General features: G+C 41.8%; 1 protein-coding gene across 2 annotated transcripts in view; it reads right to left on the reverse strand.

Moving 5' to 3' along the window:
• The window catches only part of ppp4r4 (protein phosphatase 4, regulatory subunit 4), a 120,184-nt gene that overhangs the window by 62,489 nt on the left and 32,858 nt on the right, over positions 1 to 24,837 (reverse strand). For both annotated transcript variants that reach the window (XM_071370429.1, XM_071370428.1), the window contains exons 4-5: positions 2,507 to 2,609; positions 2,123 to 2,270 (exon numbers count right to left, since the gene is read on the reverse strand). In XM_071370429.1, coding sequence (XP_071226530.1) covers positions 2,123 to 2,270; positions 2,507 to 2,609 — 251 coding nt within the window. The remainder of the gene's footprint in view (positions 1 to 2,122; positions 2,271 to 2,506; positions 2,610 to 24,837) is intronic.

Genomic DNA, 24,837 nt, shown 5'->3' on the forward strand with positions numbered 1-24,837 from the left:
AGGCCTGTGCATTGTGTTATTTTAACCAATTATGCATACAGTTGAAGTCGGAAGTTTACATACACCTTAGCCAAATAGATTTAAACTTAGTTTTTCACATTTCCTGACCTTTAATCCTAGTAAAAAATTCCTGTCTTAGGTCAGTTAGGATCACCACTTTATTTTAAGTATGTGAAATGTCAGAATAATAGTAGAGAGAATTATTTATTTCAGCTTTTTTTTCTTTCATCACATTCCCAGTGGGTCAGAAGTTTACATACACTCAATTGTATTTGTAGCATTGCCTTTAAATTGTTTAACTTGGGTCAAACATTTCGGGTAGCCTTCCACAAGCTTCCCACAATAAGTTGGGTAAATTTGGGCCCATTCCTCCTGACAGAGCTGGTGTAACTGAGTCAGGTTTGTAGGCCTCCTTGCTCACACAACCTTTTTCAGTTCTGCCCTCAAATTTTCTATAAGATTTAGGTCAGGGCTTTGTAATGGCCACTCCAATACCTTGACTTTGTTGTCCTCAAGCCATTATGGGGTCATTGTCCATATGGAAGACCCATTTGCGACCAAGCTTTGAACATCCTGACTGAGGTCTTGAGATGTTGCTTCAATATATCCACATCATTTTCCATCCTCATGATGCCATCTATTTTGTGAAGTGCACCAGTCCCTCCTGCAGCAAAGCACCCCAACAACATGATGCTGCCACCCCCGTGCTTCACGGTTGAGATGGTTCTTCGGCTTGCAAGCCTCCCCCTTTTTCCTCCAAACATAACGATGATCATTGAGGCCAAACAGTTCTATTTTTGTTACATCAGACCAGAGGACATTTCCCCAAAAAGTACGATCTTTGTCCCCATGTGCAGTTGCAATCCGTAGTCTGGCTTTTTTATGGCGGTTTTGTAGCAGTGGCTTCTTCCTTGCTGAGCGGCCTTTCAGGTTATGTCGATATATGACTCGTTTAACTGTGGATATAGATACTTTTGAACCTGTTTCCTCCAGCATCTTCACAAAGCCCTTTGCTTTTGTTCTGGGATTGGTTTGCACTTTTTGCACCAAAGTACATTCATCTCTCGTGTGGCTCAGTTGGTAGAGCATGGCGCTTGCAACGCCAGGGTTGTGGGTTCATTCCCCACGGGGGACCAGGATGAATATGTATGAACTTTCCAATTTGTAAGTCGCTCTGGATAAGAGCGTCTGCTAAATGACTTAAATGTAAATGTAAATCTCTAGGAGCGGTATGACGGCTGCGTGGTACCATTGTGTTTATACTTGCGTACTATTGTTTGTACAGATGAACGTGGTACCTTCAGGCGTTTGGAAATTGCACCCAAAAATGAACCCGACTTGTGGAAGTCTACAATTCTTTTTCTGAGGTCTTGGCTGATTTATTTTGATTTTCCCATGACGTCAAGCAAAGAGTCACTGAGTTTGAAGGTAGGCCTTGAAATACATCCACAGGTACACCTCCAATTGACTCAAATGATGTCAATTAGCCTAACAAGCTTCTAAAGCCATGACATAATTTTATGGAATTTTCCAAGCTCTTTAAAGGCACAGTCAACTTAGTGTATGTAAACTTCTGACCCACTGGAATTGTGATACAGTGAAATAATCTGTCTGTAAACAATTGTGGGAAAAATTACTTGTGTCATGTAGACTCCAACCTAAGGGTATGTAAAACTTACAACTTCAACTGTAGGTATTGCCTACTAATTGGATGATTATTTCATTGGAAACACTTATCTTCCTCTACTAAAAAACATAGAAATGCGCCATTTTCACTTATGTTGATGTTGGAGTGGTGCTGGAGATGACGAATATAAAGTTGAACATTTTTCAAATTTCCCTTTTAGCTATAGCCAAAACCTATACATTTTTTAAATAACAGACACTCCTTAACTAACTACAAAGGTTGACATCGCCAAACTTTACCGCCTTGGTTTTTGTCAAATCAGTCTAGTTTGGCATGAGTTATTTGCTTACTAATGCCATGCTAATGACACGGTGAAGACAACTTTAACTTCCTGCAATGGTCTTGTCGAATCAGTTGTGGTAGCCTGTAATAAGTTATTATCATCACGACTGCTTATGACATCTCTTATGTTATGCTTATAAGAACCATGCTGACCTGTGTCCCGGTGGTCCAGGTTAAGTAGAACGATCTGTAGGATGGAGTGGGTGTGCGTCTGGATGAGGACAATGTCATCCTGGAGCAAGGTCAGGAAGGAGCCTGCCGCCGCTAGCTGCATGTCTGCCCCGGCTACGTGCAGTACTTCCTGTGTCAGAGGGCGAGAGGGGGTTAAAAGTGGGGAAGGGTTAGGAGTGAAGAGGTTTATTGACCATTTGTTACTATGGACATGTGTTACTACAAGACACACCAAAATGGAATAATTATAATTTAATGGACATTTGTCATTAATGTTTCTATTCAGTCATAAAATGTCGGTTTTACCACAGTACAGTGGTTAATATGAATATTAGGCTTTAGAGTAGAACAGATTAATTGGCCCACCCGAACTTTTGGCACTACCCGTCGGAAGGTCTCTGCTGGATTCTGACGCACCAGGTTTGGCAGGTTGATGATTACACTGGCTCTCTGGACATCCTGACCTGAGCTGGGGAAAGAGAAGCAAAGAACAGAGCACAGCTATAGCAAGCATGTTACATTTCCTGTAAGAATTGGGGGTGAATGCAACCATACAATACACAAAGAGTGTTCATTAATTAATACTTTGCTAACATACATACACATACATACACATACACACACACACACTGACACATACATACACCCACCATATACAATGCTGCTAATTGGTACTCTTATTATTATCTATCCTGATGCCTAGACACTTAACCCCTGCCTACATGTAGGTATGCCAGCAGCATACCACCCTGCAGCCAGCAGCATACCACCCTGCAGCCCACTGCTGGTTTAGCAGCATACCACCCTGCAGCCCACTGCTGGTTTAGCAGCATACCACCCTGCTGCACACTGCTGGCTTAGCTCTGAAGCTAAGCAGGGTTGGTCCCTGGATGGGAGACCAGATGCTGCTGGAAGTGGTGTTGGAGAACCAGTAGAAGGCACTCTCTTCTGGTCAAAGAAAAAAATATCTCAGGGCAGTAGGATGGGATGTCCTGACTCTCTATGGTCACTAAAGATCCCATGGTACTGATCTTAAGAGTAGGGGTGTTAACCCTGCAGTCCTGGTTAAATTCCTTATCTGGCCCTCATGGCCACCTAATCATCCCCAGCATCCAATTGGCTCATCAATCTCCCCTGTAACTATTCCCCAGGTTGTTGCTGTAAATGAGAATTTGTTCGCAGTCAAATTACCAGGTAAAAAAGAATTAAAGAAACAAGTTCATATCTACCACATAACCCTGGACATTGATATGGTATTGGTAATCCTTGTATATAGCTTCATTCTTGTGTTTTTATTTCTCATGTATTTTTTTCTTATCTAACGCTGCATCGTTGGGAAAGAGCTTGTAAGTAAGCATTTCATTCTAAGGTGTTGTATTGGGCACGTGATGAATACAATTTGATTTGATTTGCAGTCAATTCATTTCATGTCCAGTCAATACAGGAAGTGAACTGAAATTCAAAGAGTAATCAATAAAAAAGCTTAAATTAGAGTTGCAACATTCCGTCCACTTTCCCCAAATTCTGGTCACTTTTTGGGAAACCTGGGAACTTTCGGGATTTGCAACCCTAGCTTTGATGCTGTCCACCTAGAAAACAATTTTATTGATAAGTTATTAGTTTATGTTAGTATTATTTTAATATACAGTGGGGAGAACAAGTATTTGATACACTGCCGATTTTGCAGGTTTTCCTACTTACAAAGCATGTAGAGGTCTGTCATTTTTATCATAGTTACACTTCAACTGTGAGAGATGGAATCTAAAACAAAAATCCAGAAAATCACATTGTATGATTTTTAAGTAATTCATTTGCATTTTATTGCATGACATAAGTATTTGATCACCTACCAACCAGTAAGAATTCCGGCTCTCACCGACCTGTTAGTTTTTCTTTAAGAAGCCCTCCTGTTCTCCACTCATTACCTGTATTAACTGCACCTGTTTGAACTCGTTACCTGTATAAAAGACACCTGTCCACACACTCAATCAAACAGACTCCAACCTCTCCACAATGGCCAAGACCAGAGAGCTGTGTAAGGACATCAGGGATAAAATTGTAGACCTGCACAAGGCTGGGATGGGCTACAGGACAATAGGCAAGCAGCTTGGTGAGAAGGCAACAACTTTTGGCGCAATTATTAGAAAATGGAAGAAGTTCAAGATGACGGTCAATCACCCTCGGTCTGGGGCTCCATGCAAGATCTCACCTCGTGGGGGCATCAATGATCATGAGGAACCATTAGTAACACACTACGCCGTCATGGATTAAAATCCTGCAGCCCACGCATGGTCCCCCTGCTCAAGGCAGCGCATGTCCAGGCCCGTCTGAAGTTTGCCAATGACCATCTGGATGATCCAGAGGAGGAATGGAAGAAGGTTATGTGGTCTGATGAGACAAAAATAGAGCTTTTTGGTCTAAACTCCACTAGCCGTGTTTGGAGGAAGAAGGATGAGTACAACCCCAAGAACATCATCCCAACCGTGAAGCATGGAGGTGGAAACATCATTCTTTGGGGATGCTTTTCTGCAAAGGGGACAGGATGACTGCACCGTATTGAGGGGAGGATGGATGGGGCCATGTATCGCGAGATCTTGGCCAACAACCTCCTTCCCTCAGTAAGAGCATTGAAGATGGGTCGTGGCTGGGTCTTCCAGCATGACAACGACCCGAAACACACAGCCAGGGCAACTAAGGAGTGGCTCCGTAAGAAGCATCTCAAGGTCCTGGAGTGGCCTAGCCAGTCTCCAGACCTGAACCCAATAGAAAATCTTTGGAGGGAGCTGAAAGTCCGTATTGCCCAGCGACAGCCCCGAAACCTGAAGGATCTGGAGAAGGTCGGTATGGAGGAGTGGGACAAAATCCCCGCTGCAGTGTGTGCAAACCTGGTCAAGAACTACAGGAAACGTATGATCTCTGTAATTGCAAACAAAGGTTTCTGTACCAAATATTAAGTTCTGCTTTTCTGATGTATCAAATACTTATGTCATGCAATAAAATGCAAATTAATTACTTAAAAATCATACAATGTGATTTTCTGGATTTTTCATCTCTCACAGTTGAAGTGTACCTATGATAAAAATTACAGACCTCTACATGCTTTGTAAGTAGGAAAACCTGCAAAATCGGCAGTGTATCAAATACTTGTTCTCCCCACTGTATATTATTAGCTGAGTTTATTTTTCTCAATCAGAGCTAAACTTGGGACTCTTTTGTTAGGTGTGGAAGATAGCACCACCAAAGCGACACACTGCTGACCAATTTATATCATACGTAGTTTTATTTTTCAGTGGGACAATTACTCAAATGTTAATGCCAAAGACACACTAAGGTGTTGAGTGTTCCTGTGTGGTCCAGTCCCTGTCCTGACTTAAATTTGCTTGAAGATTAGGCACAAGCTTTGAATATTGCTGTCCATCAATGATTCCCAAACACATTTACTGAGCTTGAGCAATTTTGACAAAAACAATGCCTTCAGAAAGTATTCATACCCCTTGATTTATTCCACACTGTGTTGTTACAGCCTGAATTCAAAATGGATTTAAAAATATATATATACATCCATCTACATACAATACCTCATAATAACAAAGTGAAAACTTGATTTTAGAAATTTGTGCAAATTTATTGAAAATGACATACTATCACCTTCGGCAGCGATTACAGCTGTGAGTCTCTAAGAGCTTTGCACACCTGAACTGTACAATATTTGCACATCATTCTTTTTTTTTTATTCTTTAAGCTCTGTCAAGTTGGTTGTTGATCATTGCTAGAAAGCAATTTTCAAGTCTTGCCATAGATTTGCAAGCTGATTTAAGTCAAAACTGTAATTAGGCCACTCAGGAATATTCAATGTGGTCTTGGTAAGCAACTCCAGTGTAGATTTGGCCTTGTGTTTTAGGTTATTGTCCTGCTGAAAGGTGAATCTGTCTCCCAGTGTCTGTTGGAAAGCCGACTGAACCAGGTTTTCCTCTAGTATTTGCCTGTGCTTAGCTCTATTTAGTTTATTTTTATCCTAAAACACTCCGTAGTCTTTGCCAATGACAAACATACCCATAACAAGATGCACTTGTGATGCATTTAGAAAAAAATTATATGATTTTATTTCACTTGTGGGGTAGGTTGTGTAGATCTGTAGAAAGAAAATCAAATTTAATCTTGTTTTAGATTTACTTTTAAGGCAGCAAAAATGTGAAGAACAGTGCAAGGGGTGTGTAGACTCACTAGGCACCGTATATTTGCTGTAAATGTTCAAATGTTCTTCAAAGTCAATAGGTGAAAAGTGGTAGAGTTGCTTTGATGTGATAGCATTGTTGTTTAGATGTTTTCTTCCCACTAATTAGGCTATTTTCTGATTAATCATATCGTCTATCCACTAGAAATATAGATCTTGGATCAGGCTAATGAGACCATGAGGCTACAAGAGATTGGATTCATCTCACACACCACCAGTGAGCTGATCGATTTCAAGCTCATTGATCTTGTTAGCTTGGGGAGAACCGGGACGAAAGTAACACGGGGCAAAAGTAACAAGCCAATTTTCTCAGATAACACAGAAGCTGAAATGTTGTAGTGAAGCCAGCATGTTCCTAATGCGGAGGACAACCTTCCTGCAAAAAAGCAGCACAGTCTGACAATGTTTCGCCGAGTTATCAACAGAAAGTGTTTTTGTGTGACATAAATAGAAAAACGGATAAAGAAGTGTTTTCAGTTGTGTTGAGTTGTTCATGGTTACAAACATGTCATTTTCTAAACCCATCTTGTGACTAAATGACAGCATAGGTTTCAAGTATCATGCTAGCTAGTCTTGGGTATTAGCCAGGGAGAAGTTACAGGAGAGAGGCGTCATTCAAGATGGCGCAGATGCAGAAGGTTGCCGTTTTACGAGCTCCAAATCAACTTTGCTATTTAGTCATATTTTTTTTATACAGAAGGTTTATGCTATTATCTCCTATGACCACCAAACACTTTTTGACATCAGATCGACAGTTACTAACGTCATGATGTGGCAGGTGGCAGCGTGGTAGGCACAGCTTGTCCCATGAATTAACCACAAAAATAGAGGATTAACTGATAACTACGAAACCAACATTCTGGATAATATAGAGAATCTGGAACTATTTATTGATCAGCATTTTGATATGCTCGGAAAATAAACGGATACATCGAAGCGAACAAGAGAAGACCTTTCCTTGAGTTCTGTGAGCAAAACAGGAGGAAAGCCGAATCTAAAATTCCTAATTTAACATTGGAGGGGGTCGTTTTTATAACTATGTCTCCAGAAGACAGAGCATTGCTTACAAGCATGAGCGAGCAGTTAAAAAAACGGGATATATTGCCTGGGCTACTGGGGGAGGTTGAGGCCTCAAAACAGGATTGGATTACAGTAATAAAATGATGGAAGAAATACGAGCGGAAAATAAGATATTGAAAACTACCATGAACTCCCTTAAAGACACTACAGAGAGGCTACGGTATTATAATAAAACAATGAAATCCTAATTACTTGATCTAAAGTGCAGAAGTATAAAAATAATATTGTTTCAAAAGGCTCTGAGCAGAGAAGCAGAATGTTTGTCTAGTAGTGGATAAATTATATGTAAACAACCAAATGTTCAAGGACTCGAAGATTACAACGTGGCTGTGAGTGATAGCTACCTCCTGTTGAGGATACATATCTGCAACGCATTACACTGTACAAATATGGATTCATTCGTTTTTTACAAAAACATTTTATTTGTATTTTTTTGCATGAACAATAAAAAAAAGTTTTTTTTCAATTATACATTTTTTTTTATATTCATGCCGTATGGAACCGAGGACTATGTGGACTTAAGACAAGGTTTGACTTATTTTAGTTTAATTGAAACTTGGGTATCATTATGGTAAGTGGGAAAATAAGTAAAGCAAGTTATAATTGTAATGGCTTTGCAGATCAAAAAAAGACGATACATTTTTACATGGCTAGAAAGAATATGATATCTATTGTATACAGGAAACTCATTCATCAAATATAGATGAGGTTGGGTGGAAAAAGGACTGGGAGGGAAAAATATATTTTTGCCGTGGGCAAAGAAACTCAAAAGAGGTGATTATACTAATTAATACAAATTTTGATCCGATTGTGCAAACTGTGCAAACAGATCCGCAAGGAAGGTGGACTATTTTAAATATGCTATTGGACCAAAAACAGATTTGGCTAATTAATCTATATGGGCCAAATAATGATGATCCACACTTGTTCGAAATTATCTATATGATCTATTGAGCTCACAAGCAATGGAAGAATCTATTATTATGGTGGGAGATTATAATACGATTTTAAGTACCTCAATGGACCGTAAAGGAAATCACTCTACAAACTATCACCCTCAAGCACTTAAGGAGATCACAAAGATCATGGATACATTAAAACTAGTGGATATATGGAGGTTGAAAAACCCTGACCTAGTGAGATATACATGGAGGAGGCTTAATCAAGCTAGCCGTCTTGATTACTTCCTAGTCTCGTTCTTGCTGGCATCAAAAGTAAAACAAGTATTAATAGGAGAACAAATGCGATCGGACCACCATCTAATTGGCCTCCATATAACTCTTACAGAATTTCCCTGTGGACGGGGATATTGGAAATTTAATCAAAGCCTATTGGATGACAATTTGTTCTTAACTATGACAAAATAATTAACGAATTACTTTTTTTGTACAACATAGGTACAGCAGATCCCCTTGTTGTATGGAACACTTTGAAATGTACTTTTAGAGGCCATTCAATACAATACTCATTGTTAAAACAAAAGCAGTTTAGGACAAAAGAGATTAGAATAATAAAGGAAATAGAGGAAGCTACAGCGCAGGCAGATGGTAACGGAAACTGTACTATAGGCACAAAATAGGTTAGAGGAAAAACAAATTGGAGGTACTTATTCAAAAATGATCAAGTGTAATGTACAGTAATCCCTCGTTTATCGCGGGGGTTACGTTCCGAAAATGACCCGCGATAAGTGAAATCCGCGAAATAGAAAACTTTTTTTTGTTTTACAATTAGCAACTATTACATGTATACAAATACAGTGACTCACGTGTAGGCCGTTTCACTGCTCTTCAGACTGGGCCGCTGCATCCTGACTGCGCTCTGCAGTGTTCTCTTCTTCTGAAGCCCGCGGTGCAGGTGTGTTTGTTCGGGAGAAGAACATAGTGATAGGCAGCTGTTGTCGCTCTTTTTTCTTCTTTGCAAAAAGATCCTTGTACACCGACATGCCACCATCGATTACGTTGGAGAACTGTAATGAACGGCTCATCAAAGGGTCCCATTCCTCAGCTACTCGCTTAAGTTCAGTGGCCATTCGCACCATGGTTGCTAAGCGACCAAGCGTTAGTCCTTCCTTCCTTCCTGGCCAACTTAATGTAAATTTGCCAAGCTGTTTTATGTACGTACACATAACTGCACGAGACGACAAAATGATAGCACAATTCGTAGCATGTTTTGATACAAGAAGCGGGAGTGAGTTTTTAGCGAATCAGAATGCAGAGCACAATGCACAAAAAAAAAAAAAGAAATGCATTATGAAAATCCGCGAAATAGCGAATCCGCGATAAGTGAACCGCGAAGTGGCGAGGGATCACTGTATTACAAAAATAAAGCGAGTTGGATGGAAAATTGTGAAAAATGCACAACATTTTCTTGAATCTTCAACATAGAAATTCTACCAAAAAGAATTTACAGAAACTCGTTACAAATGATGGAGTTACCCAGGAAGCAAAATATTTTAAGAATATGTTTTCTTTTCAGTCTCCTCCATTTCCACTGAATGATGTTAACTGTAAGGATTTCCTTCCTAGTAATAATGTGAAATTAACAAATTTACAGAAAGACCTGTGTGAAGGCCAACTTACAGAAAGGGAATTTTGAGGCAATAAAATCTTTTCAGTCTGTAAAAACACCAGGGCTTGACGGCATACCAGCAGAAGTATATCAGACCTTTTTTGATGTACTCAAAGATCCATTATTAGCATGTTTTAATTACTCTTATACAAATGGTAGACTTTCAGGTACTCAACAAGAAGGTCTGATTTCATTACAACTTAAACAGGACACAGGTGGTAAGTATAAAGTATAAAGTATAAAAAAAACTGGAGGCCTCTAACACTTCAATGTTGCGATGTGAAAATCCTGGCGAAATGCATAGCACTTTGAATAAAAAAGGTTTTACCAGATATTGTTCATCCTGATCAGACATGTTTTTTAAATAGAGATAATATACGACAATTGACACAATTGAATATTATGAAACATCGAAGATACCAGGCCTGGTCTTCATAGCAGATTTTGAAAAGGCGTTTGATGAAGTACGACAAGAATGTATATATAAATGCCTGGATTACTTTAAATTTGATGAATCTCTTATACACTGGGTTAAAGTTATGTACAGCACCCCCAGAAGTAAAATAGTAAATAATGGTTACTTCTCAGAAAGTATTGCGCTTTTAAGAGGAGTACAACAAGGCTGTCCGTTGTCTCCATATCTATTTATTATGGCCATTGAAATGCTAGCTATTAAAATTAGATCCAACAAGATAATCTAGGGGTTAGAAATCCAGGGGATAAAAACAAAAGTTTCAATGTACAGTTGAAGTCGGAAGTTTACATACACCTTATCCAAATACATTTAAACTCAGTTTTTCACAATTACTGACATTTAATCCTAGTAAACATTCCCTGTTTTAGGTCAGTTAGGATCACCACTTTATTTTAAGAATGTGAAATGTCAGAATAATAGTAGAGAGAAGGTTTTATTTCAGCTTTTATTTCTTTCATCACATTCCCAGTGGGTCAGAAGTTTACATACACTCAATTAGTATTTGGTAGCATTGCCTTTACATTGTTTAACTTGGGTCAAACGTTTCGGGTAGCCTTCCACAAGCTTCCCACAATAGGTTGGGTGAATTTGGGCCCATTCCTCCTGACAGAGCTGGTGTAACAGTGTAACTGGGTCAGATTTGTAGGCCTCCTTGTTCGCACACGCTTTTTCAGTTCTGCCCACACATTTTCTATAGGATTGAGGTGATGGCCACTCCAATACCTTGACTTTGTTGTCCTTAAGCCATTTTGCCACAACTTTGGAAGTATGCTTGGGGTCATTGTCCATTTGGAAGACCCATTTGCCACCAAGCTTTAACTTCCTGACTGATGTCTTGAGATGTTGCTCCAATATATCCACATAATTTTTCATCCTCATGACGCCATCTATTTTGTGAAGTGCACCAGTCCCTCCTGCAGCAAAGCACCCCCACAACCTGATGCTGCCACCCCCATGCTTCACGGTTGGGATGTTGTTCTTCGTCTTGTAAGCCTCCCCCTTTCTCCTCCAAACATAACGATGGTCATTATGGCCAAACAGTTCTATTTTTGTCTCATCAGACCAGAGGACATTTCTACAAAAAGTACGATCTTTGTCCCCATGTCTTGGCTGATTTCTTTTGATTTTCCCATGATGTCAAGCAAAGAGGGACTGAGTTTGAAGGTAGGCCTTGAAATACATCCACAGGTACACCTCCAATTGACTCAAATGATGTCAATTAGCCTATCAGAAGCTTCTAAAGCCATGACATCATTTTCTGTAATTTTTCAAGCTGTTTAAAGGCACAGTCAACTTAGTGTATGTAAACTTCTGACCCACTGGATTTGTGATACAGTGAATTATAAGTTAAATAATCTGTCTGTAGACAATTATTGGAAAAATCACTTGTGTCATGCACAAAGTAGATGTCCTAAACGACTAACCGAAAAAAAACTACTGTTCTTGCTGACAAGCAAACTAAATAACCAACAATGGGTACCATAAGTATTCAATGAATTTAACAGATATTTTTGTCATTGATCTACACAAAATAGTCTGTAATGACAAAGTGGAAGAAAAATTATATCTTTTTTTAATTTATGAAAAATAAAACACAAATATACCTCGATTAGATTAGTATTCACCTCCGAGTCAATATATGTTAGAAACACCTTGTCACGTTCGTCGTAATCCTCCTCGTCTGAGGAGGAGTAAGGATCGGACCAAAGCGCAGCGTGGTTTGAATACATCTTCTCTATTTATTATAACGAAGACGAAGAACACTAAACAAACTTACAAAAACAACAAAACGAACGAACGTGAAGCTATATATGAAAAGTGCAGACACAGGCAACTTACACATAGACATAGACAATAACCCACAACCCACAATACAAAACAGACTACCTAAATATGGTTCCCAATAAGAGACAACACAAAACACCTGCCTCTGATTGAGAACCATATCAGGCCAAACTAGAAAACCCCACATAGAAACAGACAACATAAAACTGCCCACCCCAACTCACGCCCTGACCATACTAACTAAAGACAAAACAAAGGAAAATAAAGGTCAGAACGTGACACACCTTTGGCAACGATTACAGCTTAAAGTATTATTAGGCAAGTCTCTGCACACCTGGATTGTGCGATATTTGCCCATTATTCTTTTCAAAATTATTCAAGCTCTGTCAAGGTGTTGGGGATCATGGCTAGACAGTCTTGCCATAGATTTTCAAGAAGATTTGTGTCATAACTGTAACTTGGCCACTCAGGAACATTAACTGTCATTTTCTTTACCAACTAGTGTAGATTTGGCCTTGTGTTACAGGTTATGCTGAAAGGTAAATTCCTCTCCCAGTGTTATGTATAAAGCAGAATGAAGCAGGTTTTCCTCTAGTTTAGGATGAACTCCAAAAGTATTGGTATTGTGACCATTTTCTATTACTTTTTTTGTCTCTGTACTCTAGCACTTTGGATTTGAAATGATACAATGACTATGATGTTAAAGTGCAGACTGTCACCTTTAATTTGAAGGTATTTTCATCCATATCGGGTGAACCGTTTAGAAATTACAGCACTTTCTGTACATAGTCCCCCCATTTTAGGTGACCAAAAGTATTGGAATACATTCACTTATATCTGTATTAAAGTAATCAAAAGTTTAGTATTTTGTCCCATATTCCGAGCATGCAATCATTACACCAAGCTTGTGACTCTACAAACTTGTTGGATGCATTTGTTGTTCGTTTTGGTTGTGTTACAGATGATTTTGTTCCCAATAGAAATTAATGGTAAATAATGTATTGTGTCATTTTGGAGTCACTTTTATTGTAAATAAGAATATAATATGTCTCTAAACACATCTACATTAATGTGGATGCTACCATGATTATGGATAGTCCTGAATGAATCATGAATAATGATGAGTGAGAAAATTACAGATGCACAAATATCATACCCCCAAAATATGCTAACCTCTCACCATTACAATAACAGAGGTTAGCATTTTTGTGCTCGGTTATTAATCTACGACACTCAGGCTGCACTAGTCAGGCACACCAATATTTTAAAAGATAGTGTGAATTAAAAAAGAATCTTGGAGAAGATGAGTCTCTAACTGGCTATTTGAACGACGCTTTGGGAAAACACTGCATGCACGTATACACGCGTACACACACGCACACCCCAATTCATGTTTGTTTATGCCAGCAGGTTCCTAAAGAGACGATTGAGCCAATAAGTCTGCAAGGCTACATGGTTAGTTGACCATGGCCCTAACTGTCTCTCTACCTTGCAAGGAATACAACTTGCAAGTCATTGAAGCCTTACAGGGGATATTGGTTACTTTCCCCAACACTACTTTTGCCCTAACCCCATCTGCCCGTTTCACCCCTGGGGAGCGGAAATATCTTTTCACCAGCTAACCCCAGGAGATTTCCTCTCGCTGTGTGTCAGCCTCTCTCATTTGCTGTGTCGCTCTAAATAATATACTCTAGACAAGTATTCATTACCTTCAAGAATAGACTTTCGTCCAGTGGCCTTGTTGGCTGAGGGGTAGTTAATAATGAGGTGGGAACAGGGAACAGCCTTGCCTGCTGTCCCGGCTCCGAGCTACACTAGCAATATGAAATAGTGGATGCATCCAGGATTGGCACGCTTATGCGCCCTGGTAAAAAGTAGTGCACTATATAGGGAATAGGGTGCCATTTGGGACAGAGAGAAATGTGGTAACGGCTGTTGAGGTTGTTGACTGTATTGTCCAGAGCCTGGAGATTTAGTGCTGTTTATTTAGTGTTTCAAAAGGTGGAGGCAAGAGAGCACTTTGCAGTACCATATGCGATCTGGGGTGGGGTATCGGCTTGAGAATGAATTAATCAATTAAAGGGCAAGAGCTGAGCGCATGGGGTAACAGGAGCTGACGCCCGTAGGCCAGCGCTTTGATCTCTTCGGTGTGCTCTGGGGCCCTATAACGATACACCTGGAAGCCCTTCAGAAAGTAAAAAGACACACGCGCATTTGTAATTAGGCTTGACTGCTGAATGAGCGATGCAAGGCGGACTTGGGTTACATTTGACAAATGGAGGTAGGCTTCGGGGCCTACCCTGGGTGAACTTTCCATTCTTGCAGAAGGGGGAAAGACTGTAAAATGGAAGACCCGTTTTGGGTTGTGTTAACCATGTAAGCCATGTAAGAGAGAGAGATTTATTTTCCCTTTCTTACTTCAACTATTTGCACATTGTTACAACACTATACATAACCATAATACAACATTTTAAATATTATTTTTTTAACTTTTGTGAGTGTAATGTTTACTGTTCATTTCTGATAGTTTATTTTTGTTTAGTATCATTTCCACTTGCTTTGGCAATATAAACATGTTTCCCATGCCAATAAATCCCTTGAATTGAAAGTGAGAGAGAGCAAGAGAGAGAATTCACAGAGCTTCTTAGTCATTGTCTCCCCACAGGTTACTATGACGCAGTCCACAGGCCATGAAAAAAGATAAACTGGAAAAACAAAGGGAAAGTATTGCCAACATCCATCTACATGAAGAGTCAACATAAGCACTGCAATAAACATGCTAACAAGCCAAACACTTTGTTTGAATAACTTGATCTACTGTATCAACTAATGATCCACAGATACAGTCAATGTGATTTATGCATGTCAATTCAAATGTAGTCTAATGTCAACGAGGGGTTAGTAGGTAAACGTATTTATTTATTTTTATTTAACCTTTATTTAACTAGGCAAGTCAGTTAAGAACAAATTCTTATTTACAATAACGGCCTACACCGGACAAACTCGGATGACGCTGGGCCAATTGTGCGCCGCCCTATGGGACTCCCAATCACAGTCTGATAATCAAACCAGGGTGTCAACTTGCGCCTAGTTGTTGTAGTATTTTAATAGAGTAAATCAATGCATGAGCCTTGGTAAATTAGTAGTTTGATAGCTTTGAAGAGAACAATCTACCCTATATAAAGTATTGCACAAACCAGTCATTTACTGACATGATGGACCCATACAAACATAGAGGAATATACGCAAACACAGACATGCACAACAAAACAAAACATATTACCTGTGATTGACCTATTCAATAAAGCAACAAAGTGCTACAGATCAAGGGCAGGCTCCTAATTTGACACAGTGGAATTGAAACAAAAACCAGGTCAACAACTTGCCCATCACGTATGAACAGGAGTGGGTCCAGATATCCAAAAGAAACCCAACCCCAGAGAAGGAAGATGAAACAACTTCAGATAAGAGCCAAACTTTGGATAAACCAGATCAGTGTCGCTTTAGGTGGATGTGAAAGATGGCTATGGAAGACTGCCTAAATAGGCTAGTGTCTCAAGTAATTTGGCTACAGCATCGAGCCTATGGTTAACGGCACGTAGCCTATTGGCAACAGCATAGGCACCCATTTGACATTATCATACACACCTAATTCTTAAAAACATCAACAATACTGACATGTCTCCATATGACAAAACCATGTAATCAAACTGACAACTGACTTCCAGCGGACTTGTCACTTTTTCCAGAGTGAGTAGAGCGTAAGCGCCACTTGAATTCTTGAAAATGAAACCTGAGCAAAATTTTACACTGAGCAGCTCGAGCCTCTCGCAGAGCGAGCCTCTCGCAGAGCCATGCCGCTTATGCCCAAGGTTAATTGAAATGAATGGGAGCGTCTCACACTCTGTACAAGTTACACTTGCAGTGTAGCAGTCCTGTTACAGTCAACACACCAAAGTTTAGGCTACTTGAGTCCACTTTGTGGGAGTCGATAAACGGTTGATTTCTCGCAGGATCTGTTAGAACTATGGCACTTTTATATACTTTACTGACCTATCGTTAAACCCCACTTCACAAGGCTTCATATTAAGGAACTGAGACTGAGGAATGGATAGTTGGAGTTCAATGGAGTTTGAACAGTTAAATAGTTTCAGAGGAGTGGTGGACACAACCCCTGTTGTTTCCTGGCCATTAGTTAGCTGTGCATATTGAGCATAAGTGCTAAAAGCTGATTGGAATGCACATGACACAGAGAGGGGAGGTTGAACGGCTAGGCCCTTTTATGGCATGCTGTGTGTGTGTGTGTGTGTGTGTGTGTGTGTGTGTGTGTGTGTGTGTGTGTGTGTGTGTGTGTGTGTGTGTGTGTGTGTGTGTGTGTGTGTTGTGAGATTGACACCTCAGGTCTGGCTGAGGTTAGCGGGAGATGGCGCTCTCTTCGTGTCAGTCTATTGCTGCCTCACAGGCTCGCGCTAACTCTTGGGAGCTGTCACTTTTCAAAGCGCTGTCTGAATGTGATGAAGAGGAAACTGTGCACTAAAAGGCAACAATGCGCTCACTGTGCCATCCTTGACTTCAACCACACACGTTTGTTGACGCAGTTCTAGTGACCAGGCAAATCCATTCTTCTCTAAACTCTTGGGCAGGGATAAAAAGCATGACTATTCTTTTCATGCCTAGGCATCGCCTAATCCTCCAGCAGCGAAAAAAGAGCAGAGAGAGAGAGAGAGAGAGAGAAAGAGTGTGTGTGAGTGAGAGAGCATGAGGCAGATAAGAGGCACAAGGCTCATCTGCAGAGGTGAGGGTCAAAAAGGTATTACCCCAGTGGAGTAAATTGCATTCCATCTATTGTTAATGTTAAGTTCCCCAGTTTATATGTTTTGGGTATGTATGTGTTTGTATGTGTGTATTTCAGGAAATGGCTTCCTGGATTCTAAGCAGCTGATTGGTCGGCCCCATCGATGATTGGAGCTCTGAACCCTCCCTCTCGTCAGGGGAAACAGCTGTTTTCAATGACCAATTCCTTCTCCAGCTGGATAAAAGCCAGTGTTCCTTTGTCAAAAAGAGGGAGAGCGTCTTTGTATTGGCTGTGTTGGTTTGGTAAATTTGTTGTAAAGTATTTTGTAGCGGGTCCTGCAGAGGTATGTGTTTGCTATAGTACTTGGTGGTTGTGGTTTATTCAAATTGTTCACTGAGTTTGGTGACTTATTCTGTTTCATTTGTTCCCAGGGGGGAAGGGGAAGGCACCTTGGGAGTGTTTAGGCAAGAGGTCTGCGGGCATACATATACCCATAGTATATACTCTGTCTATGCACACTAGGTAAGACCTGGGTGGACCATCCCCTGTATTTTGGTTAGCGTACCAGGTGGTGTTAAGAAGAGGTAAGTAGTGGGTAGGTAGGAGAGGGGACTAACTTTTACTTTCTTTGGTTCTGTCCAGCCCCTTCCCCACATTTACTGTGTTAAGGAAATAGAATCTCTGTTAATGGTAATATTCTCTGCTTCTTTCATCCTTACCTGCACCTACAATCACATACCTCTTTCACTCCACGGGGAGTTGAGTGTAGCAGGGGTTGCGTTCCCTCCAAGAGTTGTATGTAACAGTTAACAAACCAAGGTAAACTAGCAATGAAGCAGAAGTACAAGGGCCATATGCAATCAATCATTGTAAAGTGACATGCTATTGTAGACAGATGATCTACTAGTTTTGTGTTTACTAGCGTAGCTGGGACTCTAAGGTTACCCATAAGGTTGTTTTTTGCATATAGTGAGGATATACCATACAGGGCTTGACAATAACTTTTTAGCCACTTGAACAAGAATGATGCACTGTTCCATTATGGTTTGCCTGGAGGATGGTTGGCCATCCTTTTTAGCCTATAAAATATTTCAACATTACAATTACAACCAAATACATCAAATAATTTCCTCATTCAAGGAAACCAAGACATGCTTATCTATAAACTTGTAAGGCTAAAATATGCAGGTTTCAGGGAAGATCTGTTGACAGCATGGGAGTTTGTCAATTAGGCTACTCTAAGAATATGTTTTACATTGTCATTACGACAGACTTATTTCTCAACTCCCAATATTGCGTGCTTTAGGCGGTTTTACAACAGGAGTATGTGCAATTGGTTTATTAACACTAAAGGTTTTCGCTGTAAATGTACAGCATTATACTGGCAGCAGAGTTGCCAGGTAAATACTGTAATGTTGCATGTTTTACAATAAGAAATTATACAATTACAGTAATTGGCTGGCAACTCTGCTGCCAGTTTAATGCTGTTTGCTAAGAGCTGGCAGCAAGCTGATAGATCTGCTGTTAGATACAGTAAAGGCTGCTTTACCACTCTTGGGTAGTGGAATTATTTTGGCTTCCCTCCAGACTTCAGGACAAAGACATTCCTCTAGGCTCAGATTAAAGATATGACAGGAGTGGCTATAGTCAGCTAACATCCTCAGTAGCTTTCCATCCAAGTTGTCAATGCCAGGAGGTTTGTCATAATTGAACAATAATTTTTCCACCTCTCCCACACTGACTTGCAATGCTTTTCTTTCATTCTTTTTTTTTATGCATGAATACGATGGCTCACTGTTCATTGTTGGTATTTCCTGCATAAGTTTGCCAACTATGTCAATGAAGCAATCATTAAAATAATTGGCAACATCAAGTGGTTTTGTGATGAATAAGCCATCTGATTCGATGAAAGATGGAGTTGAATTTGTCTTTCTGCCCATAATCTAATTTAAAGTACTAAAGTGTTTTTTTTCATCAATTCTTTATCATTGATCCTGGCTTCATAATATAGTTTATTTTTTCTGTTGAGTTGTCACATTTCTCAAATTTGCAGCCAGTCAGATGTGTAGCCAAAACTTATTAGCCACTCCTTTTGCCCCATCTCTTTCAACCATACAGTTTTTCAATTCCTCATCAATCCATGGAGACTTAACAGGTGCATGTTTATCAATAATTGGAAGAAGCAATTTCATAAATTCATCAAGGGCAGCGTCTGGATGCTCCTTATTAATCATATCTGACCAACACATCCTCCACATAAGAGGCACAGCAAAATCTTTTGTATGATCTCTTATACACTATTTTAGGCCCAGCATTTTGAATTTAGGCGTTCCTGGATATACACTATATTTTGATCACTGCATCCAATGAGTACGGATACAGTATTAGTAAAAATGTGATTGATACATGTGGATGATCTTGTTCCTGTAGTGTTTGATTAATAACCAGATTACAGGCACTGGTTACAGTGAAGTTTCCTCTTGAGTGGACAGCTTGATGAAAACCAGTCAATATTCAGGTCCCCAAGAAAGTAGACCACTATTTACATTACATACACTATCAAGCATTTCACACATATTATTTAGATACTGACTGTTAGCACTTGGTGGCCTATAGCAACACCCCAAAAGAAAAGGCTTTAGATGTGCCAAGTGAACCTGCAACCACTACACTTCAATAACACTTGACATAAGATCTTCAGGGATATGGCTCTGAATATATACTGCAATACCTCCCCATAAGTATTTATGTCTATTCTATAGATGTTATACCCTTGTATTGCTACTGCTGTATCATCAAATTAATTATCTAAGTGAGTCTCAAAATTGCTAATATACAAATGTTCTGATGTTAGCAAGTTGTTGTTTTCATTAACCTTATTTCTAAGGCTACATATATTAATATGGCCTATTTTCAGCCCTTTCCTGGGTAAATTATCAAAGATAGACATAATATGGGAAAGAGCAAACAATGCAAAAGAAAAAAAATATACATTCAGCCGTCCATTAATCAATTGGTGTGTGTGTGCGCGCGCTGTGGGGTTGAAGCTACGAACACATAGGCTTGGTTCTCTCATCCCTTCCAGGCTTCTGGGAGGGAGGGTGGACAATAGGCCTGTCCCCACGAGCTCTGGCAGCTTTCATGGCTGGGATAAGTTCTTTCCTCTTTTGGCGCACAGCTTTAGGATAGTTCTCGTTGAGGAAGATAAGTTCCTCAAGTCCTTGGCTCTTTCCAGAACAGCTACCATGTCCTTAACTCAGGAACTTGACCAGTAATCGGCCTGGGCCTGTCACCTGGGCCGGTGGTTGGTTTTCCAGTCCTGTGGGCACGCTCCACCTCAATCTTCCTGTGGTCCATCAATTTCTCCAAGATCATTTCCCTCACTTTGTCCTCAGACTCCATCCAGGTCTCATGTGGAGATTCTTCAATTCTGTCCACAACCATGTGCCTTGATCGTCCCTTGAGATTTCTCCATTTTTATCATAGATTCACAAATAGAACTGATGTCCTCTCTCAATGACCTACATATTGCTGTCATCTTGCCGTTCTCCTGTTTCAACTCATCGAGCTGACTCTGGGAGAATTGCAAACTGTTCTTCAGGTCCTGGACCTCTCTGGTCAGATTGCCCATTCTTTTATTAGTTGAATCCACCAGTATTTGGACAAAACACTTGAAGCTATTTTCTTGTTGTAACAACTGCTTGTAGAACTCTTTCTGTTCGTTTAATAGATCTTTCACCTGTGATGGAGAGACACCACTGTCCTCAATGGTACTCCTGCCGGATTTGGTCTTTGTCATGGTAGCTAGTGTAGGTTACGCTGTTACTCCTCGCAGTTCCAGAAAAGGGAGGTCACAAGGAAGATTGAAAACAACAATGAACAACAGATCTAGACAGCCACAAACCCGAGACAACCCGCGGTCCCAGCCACAAATGGCTAACTGCGTCGCGGGCTGCGTTCAAGCTTGATAGGCAACTAGCTAGCAGCTAGGCTAGCTAGGCTAGCTGCTACGCCAAATAGCTCCTCAGACTCGGCCTTGGTCGGCAGGATCACTGGACAGAGAGTAGCCGTCCCAGCAACTGATGCCAACTGCGTCGCGGGATCCAAACTCAAAAGTTAGCTAGCTACTAAAAACCTTCCAATACACTTTCAAAACAACAAACTTATCTCTAGATTAAACGTGACAGATTTGAGGATTTTAATACAACTTGCACTTTTAGTCGGCACTTCCGGGTTGGAGCGAGCGGTCGCATTTCGCACTTCGCTCCGCAGGTAGTATAACTTTTCATTACATTTCATTATAGTACAACGGTTTGATTTGTCTGATCTTAGCAATTTCTTCTTAGCTAGCTACATAGCCGTCTTTGTATCAAAGGTAATTGCGTAATTATCGTAATTCGTCGTCCTAACGTAGTCAACACTGCTATCTGGCCAGCAGCTAGCCAGCAGCTAGCCAGCTAGCCAACGCCCACCGTCTACCGAATAGCAGCACTGTAGAAACTATTACACTCAACGGAACAACTTGATTAGTGTAGTGTTAGCTAGCTACATAGTTGTCTTTGCTGTCTTCGTATCCAAGATAATTGTGTAGTTTTAGAGTGATTATCTTAATTTACCGAGGTTAGCTAGCCAGCTATTTGTCGTCCTTAACGTAGGAAACACTGCTAGCTAGCCAACAGCTAGCCAACGTCTACCGAATAGCAGCACTGTAGAAACTATTACATTCAACGGAACGACTTGATTAGCCTAGCTACATAGTTGTCTTTGCTGTCTTCGTATCCAAGATAATTGTGTAGATTACAGTAATTATCGTAATTTACCGAGGTTAGCTAGCCAGCTATTTGTCGTCCCTCTTAACGTAGGAAACACTGCTAGCTAGCCAGCTAGCCAACGTCTACCGTCTACCGAATAGCAGCACTGTAGAGACTATTACATTACAACGGAACGACTTGGTTAGTGTAGTGTTAGCTAGCTACATAGTTGTCTTTGCTGTCAAGATAATTGTGTAGTTTTTGAGTAATTGTCGAGGTTACCTAGCCAGTTACCGAGGCTACCTAGCCAGCTACACTTTCTAACTAAGTCAACAACGCAGCCACTGCTAGCTAGCCTACTTCAGCAGCACTGTATCATTTTTAGTCAATAAGATTTCTTGCAACGTAAGTTTAACTTTCTGAACATTCGAGACGTGTAGTCCACTTGTCATTCCAATCTCCTTTGCATTAGCGTAGCCTCTTCTGTAGCCTGTCAACTATGTGTCTGTCTATCCCTCTTCTCTCCTCTCTGCACAGACCATACAAACGCTTCACACCGCGTGGCCGCTGCCTGGTGGTCCCAGCGCGCACGACCCACGTGGAGTTCCAGGTCTCCGGCAGCCTCTGGAACTGCCGATCTGCGGCCAACAAGGCAGAGTTCATCTCAGCCTATGCTTCCCTCCAGTCCCTCGACTTCTTGGCACTGACGGAAACATGGATTACCACAGATAACACTGCTACTCCTACTGCTCTCTCCTCGTCTGCCCACGTGTTCTCGCACACCCCGAGAGCCTCTGGTCAGCGGGGTGGTGGCACAGGGATCCTCATCTCTCCCAAGTGGACATTCTCTCTTTCTCCCCTGACCCATCTGTCTATCGCCTCCTTTGAATTCCATGCTGTCACAGTTACCAGCCCTTTCAAGCTTAACATCCTTATCATTTATCGCCCCCCAGGTTCCCTTGGAGAGTTCATCAATGAGCTCGACGCCTTGATAAGCTCCTTTCCTGAGGATGGCTCACCTCTCACAGTTCTGGGTGACTTTAACCTCCCCACGTCTACCTTTGACTCATTCCTCTCTGCCTCCTTCTTTCCACTCCTCTCCTCTTTTGACCTCACCCTCTCACCTTCCCCCCTACTCACAAGGCAGGCAATACGCTTGACCTCATCTTTACTAGATGCTGTTCTTCCACTAATCTCATTGCAACTCCCCTCCAAGTCTCTGACCACTACCTTGTATCCTTTTCCCTCTCGCTCTCATCCAACACTTCCCACACTGCCCCTACTCGGATGGTATCGCGCCGTCCCAACCTTCGCTCTCTCTCCCCCGCTACTCTCTCCTCTTCCATCCTATCATCTCTTCCCTCTGCTCAAACCTTCTCCAACCTATCTCCTGATTCTGCCTCCTCAACCCTCCTCTCCTCCCTTTCTACATCCTTTGACTCTCTATGTCCCCTATCCTCCAGGCCGGCTCGGTCCTCCCCTCCTGCTCCGTGGCTCGACGACTCATTGCGAGCTCACAGAACAGGGCTCCGGGCAGCCGAGCGGAAATGGAGGAAAACTCGCCTCCCTGCGGACCTGGCATCCTTTCACTCCCTCCTCTCTACATTCTCCTCTTCTGTCTCTGCTGCTAAAGCCACTTTCTACCACTCTAAATTCCAAGCATCTGCCTCTAACCCTAGGAAGCTCTTTGCCACCTTCTCCTCCCTCCTGAATCCTCCTCCCCCCCCCCCCCCTCCCTCTCTGCGGATGACTTCGTCAACCATTTTGAAAAGAAGGTCGACGACATCCGATCCTCGTTTGCTAAGTCAAACGACACCGCTGGTTCTGCTCACACTGTCCTACCCTGTGCTTTGACCTCTTTCTCCCCTCTCTCTCCAGATGAAATCTCGCGTCTTGTGACGGCCGGCCGCCCAACAACCTGCCCGCTTGACCCTATCCCCTCCTCTCTTCTCCAGACCATTTCCGGAGACCTTCTCCCTTACCTCACCTCGCTCATCAACTCATCCTTGACCGCTGGCTACGTCCCTTCCGCCTTCAAGAGAGCGAGAGTTGCACCCCTTCTGAAAAAACCTACACTCGATCCCTCTGATGTCAACAACTACAGACCAGTATCCCTTCTTTCTTTTCTCTCCAAAACTCTTGAACGTGCCGTCCTTGCCCAGCTCTCCTGCTATCTCTCTCAGAATGACCTTCTTGATCCAAATCAGTCAGGTTTCAAGACTAGTCATTCAACTGAGACTGCTCTTCTCTGTGTCACGGAGGCGCTCCGCACTGCTAAAGCTAACTCTCTCTCCTCTGCTCTCATCCTTCTAGACCTATCGGCTGCCTTTGATACTGTGAACCATCAGATCCTCCTCTCCACCCTCTCCGAGGTGGGCATCTCCGGCGCGGCCCACGCTTGGATTGCGTCCTACCTGACAGGTCGCTCCTACCAGGTGGCGTGGCGAGAATCTGTCTCCGCACCACGTGCTCTCACCACTGGTGTCCCCCAGGGCTCTGTTCTAGGCCCTCTCCTATTCTCGCTATACACCAAGTCACTTGGCTCTGTCATATCCTCACATGGTCTCTCCTATCATTGCTATGCAGACGACACACAATTAATCTTCTCCTTTCCCCCTTCTGATAACCAGGTGGCGAATCGCATCTCTGCATGTCTGGCAGACATATCAGTGTGGATGACGGATCACCACCTCAAGCTGAACCTCGGCAAGACGGAGCTGCTCTTCCTCCCGGGGAAGGACTGCCCGTTCCATGATCTTGCCATCACGGTTGACAACTCCATTGTGTCCTCCTCCCAGAGCGCTAAGAACCTTGGCGTGATCCTGGACAACACCCTGTCGTTCTCAACCAACATCAAGGCGGTGACCCGTTCCTGTAGGTTCATGCTCTACAACATTCGCAGAGTACGACCCTGCCTCACACAGGAAGCGGCGCAGGTCCTAATCCAGGCACTTGTCATCTCCCGTCTGGATTACTGCAACTCGCTGTTGGCTGGGCTCCCTGCCTGTG

This window comes from Salvelinus alpinus, chromosome 27, assembly GCF_045679555.1.
Source record: "Salvelinus alpinus chromosome 27, SLU_Salpinus.1, whole genome shotgun sequence".
In the NCBI taxonomy this organism is placed as follows: Eukaryota; Metazoa; Chordata; class Actinopteri; order Salmoniformes; family Salmonidae; genus Salvelinus; species Salvelinus alpinus.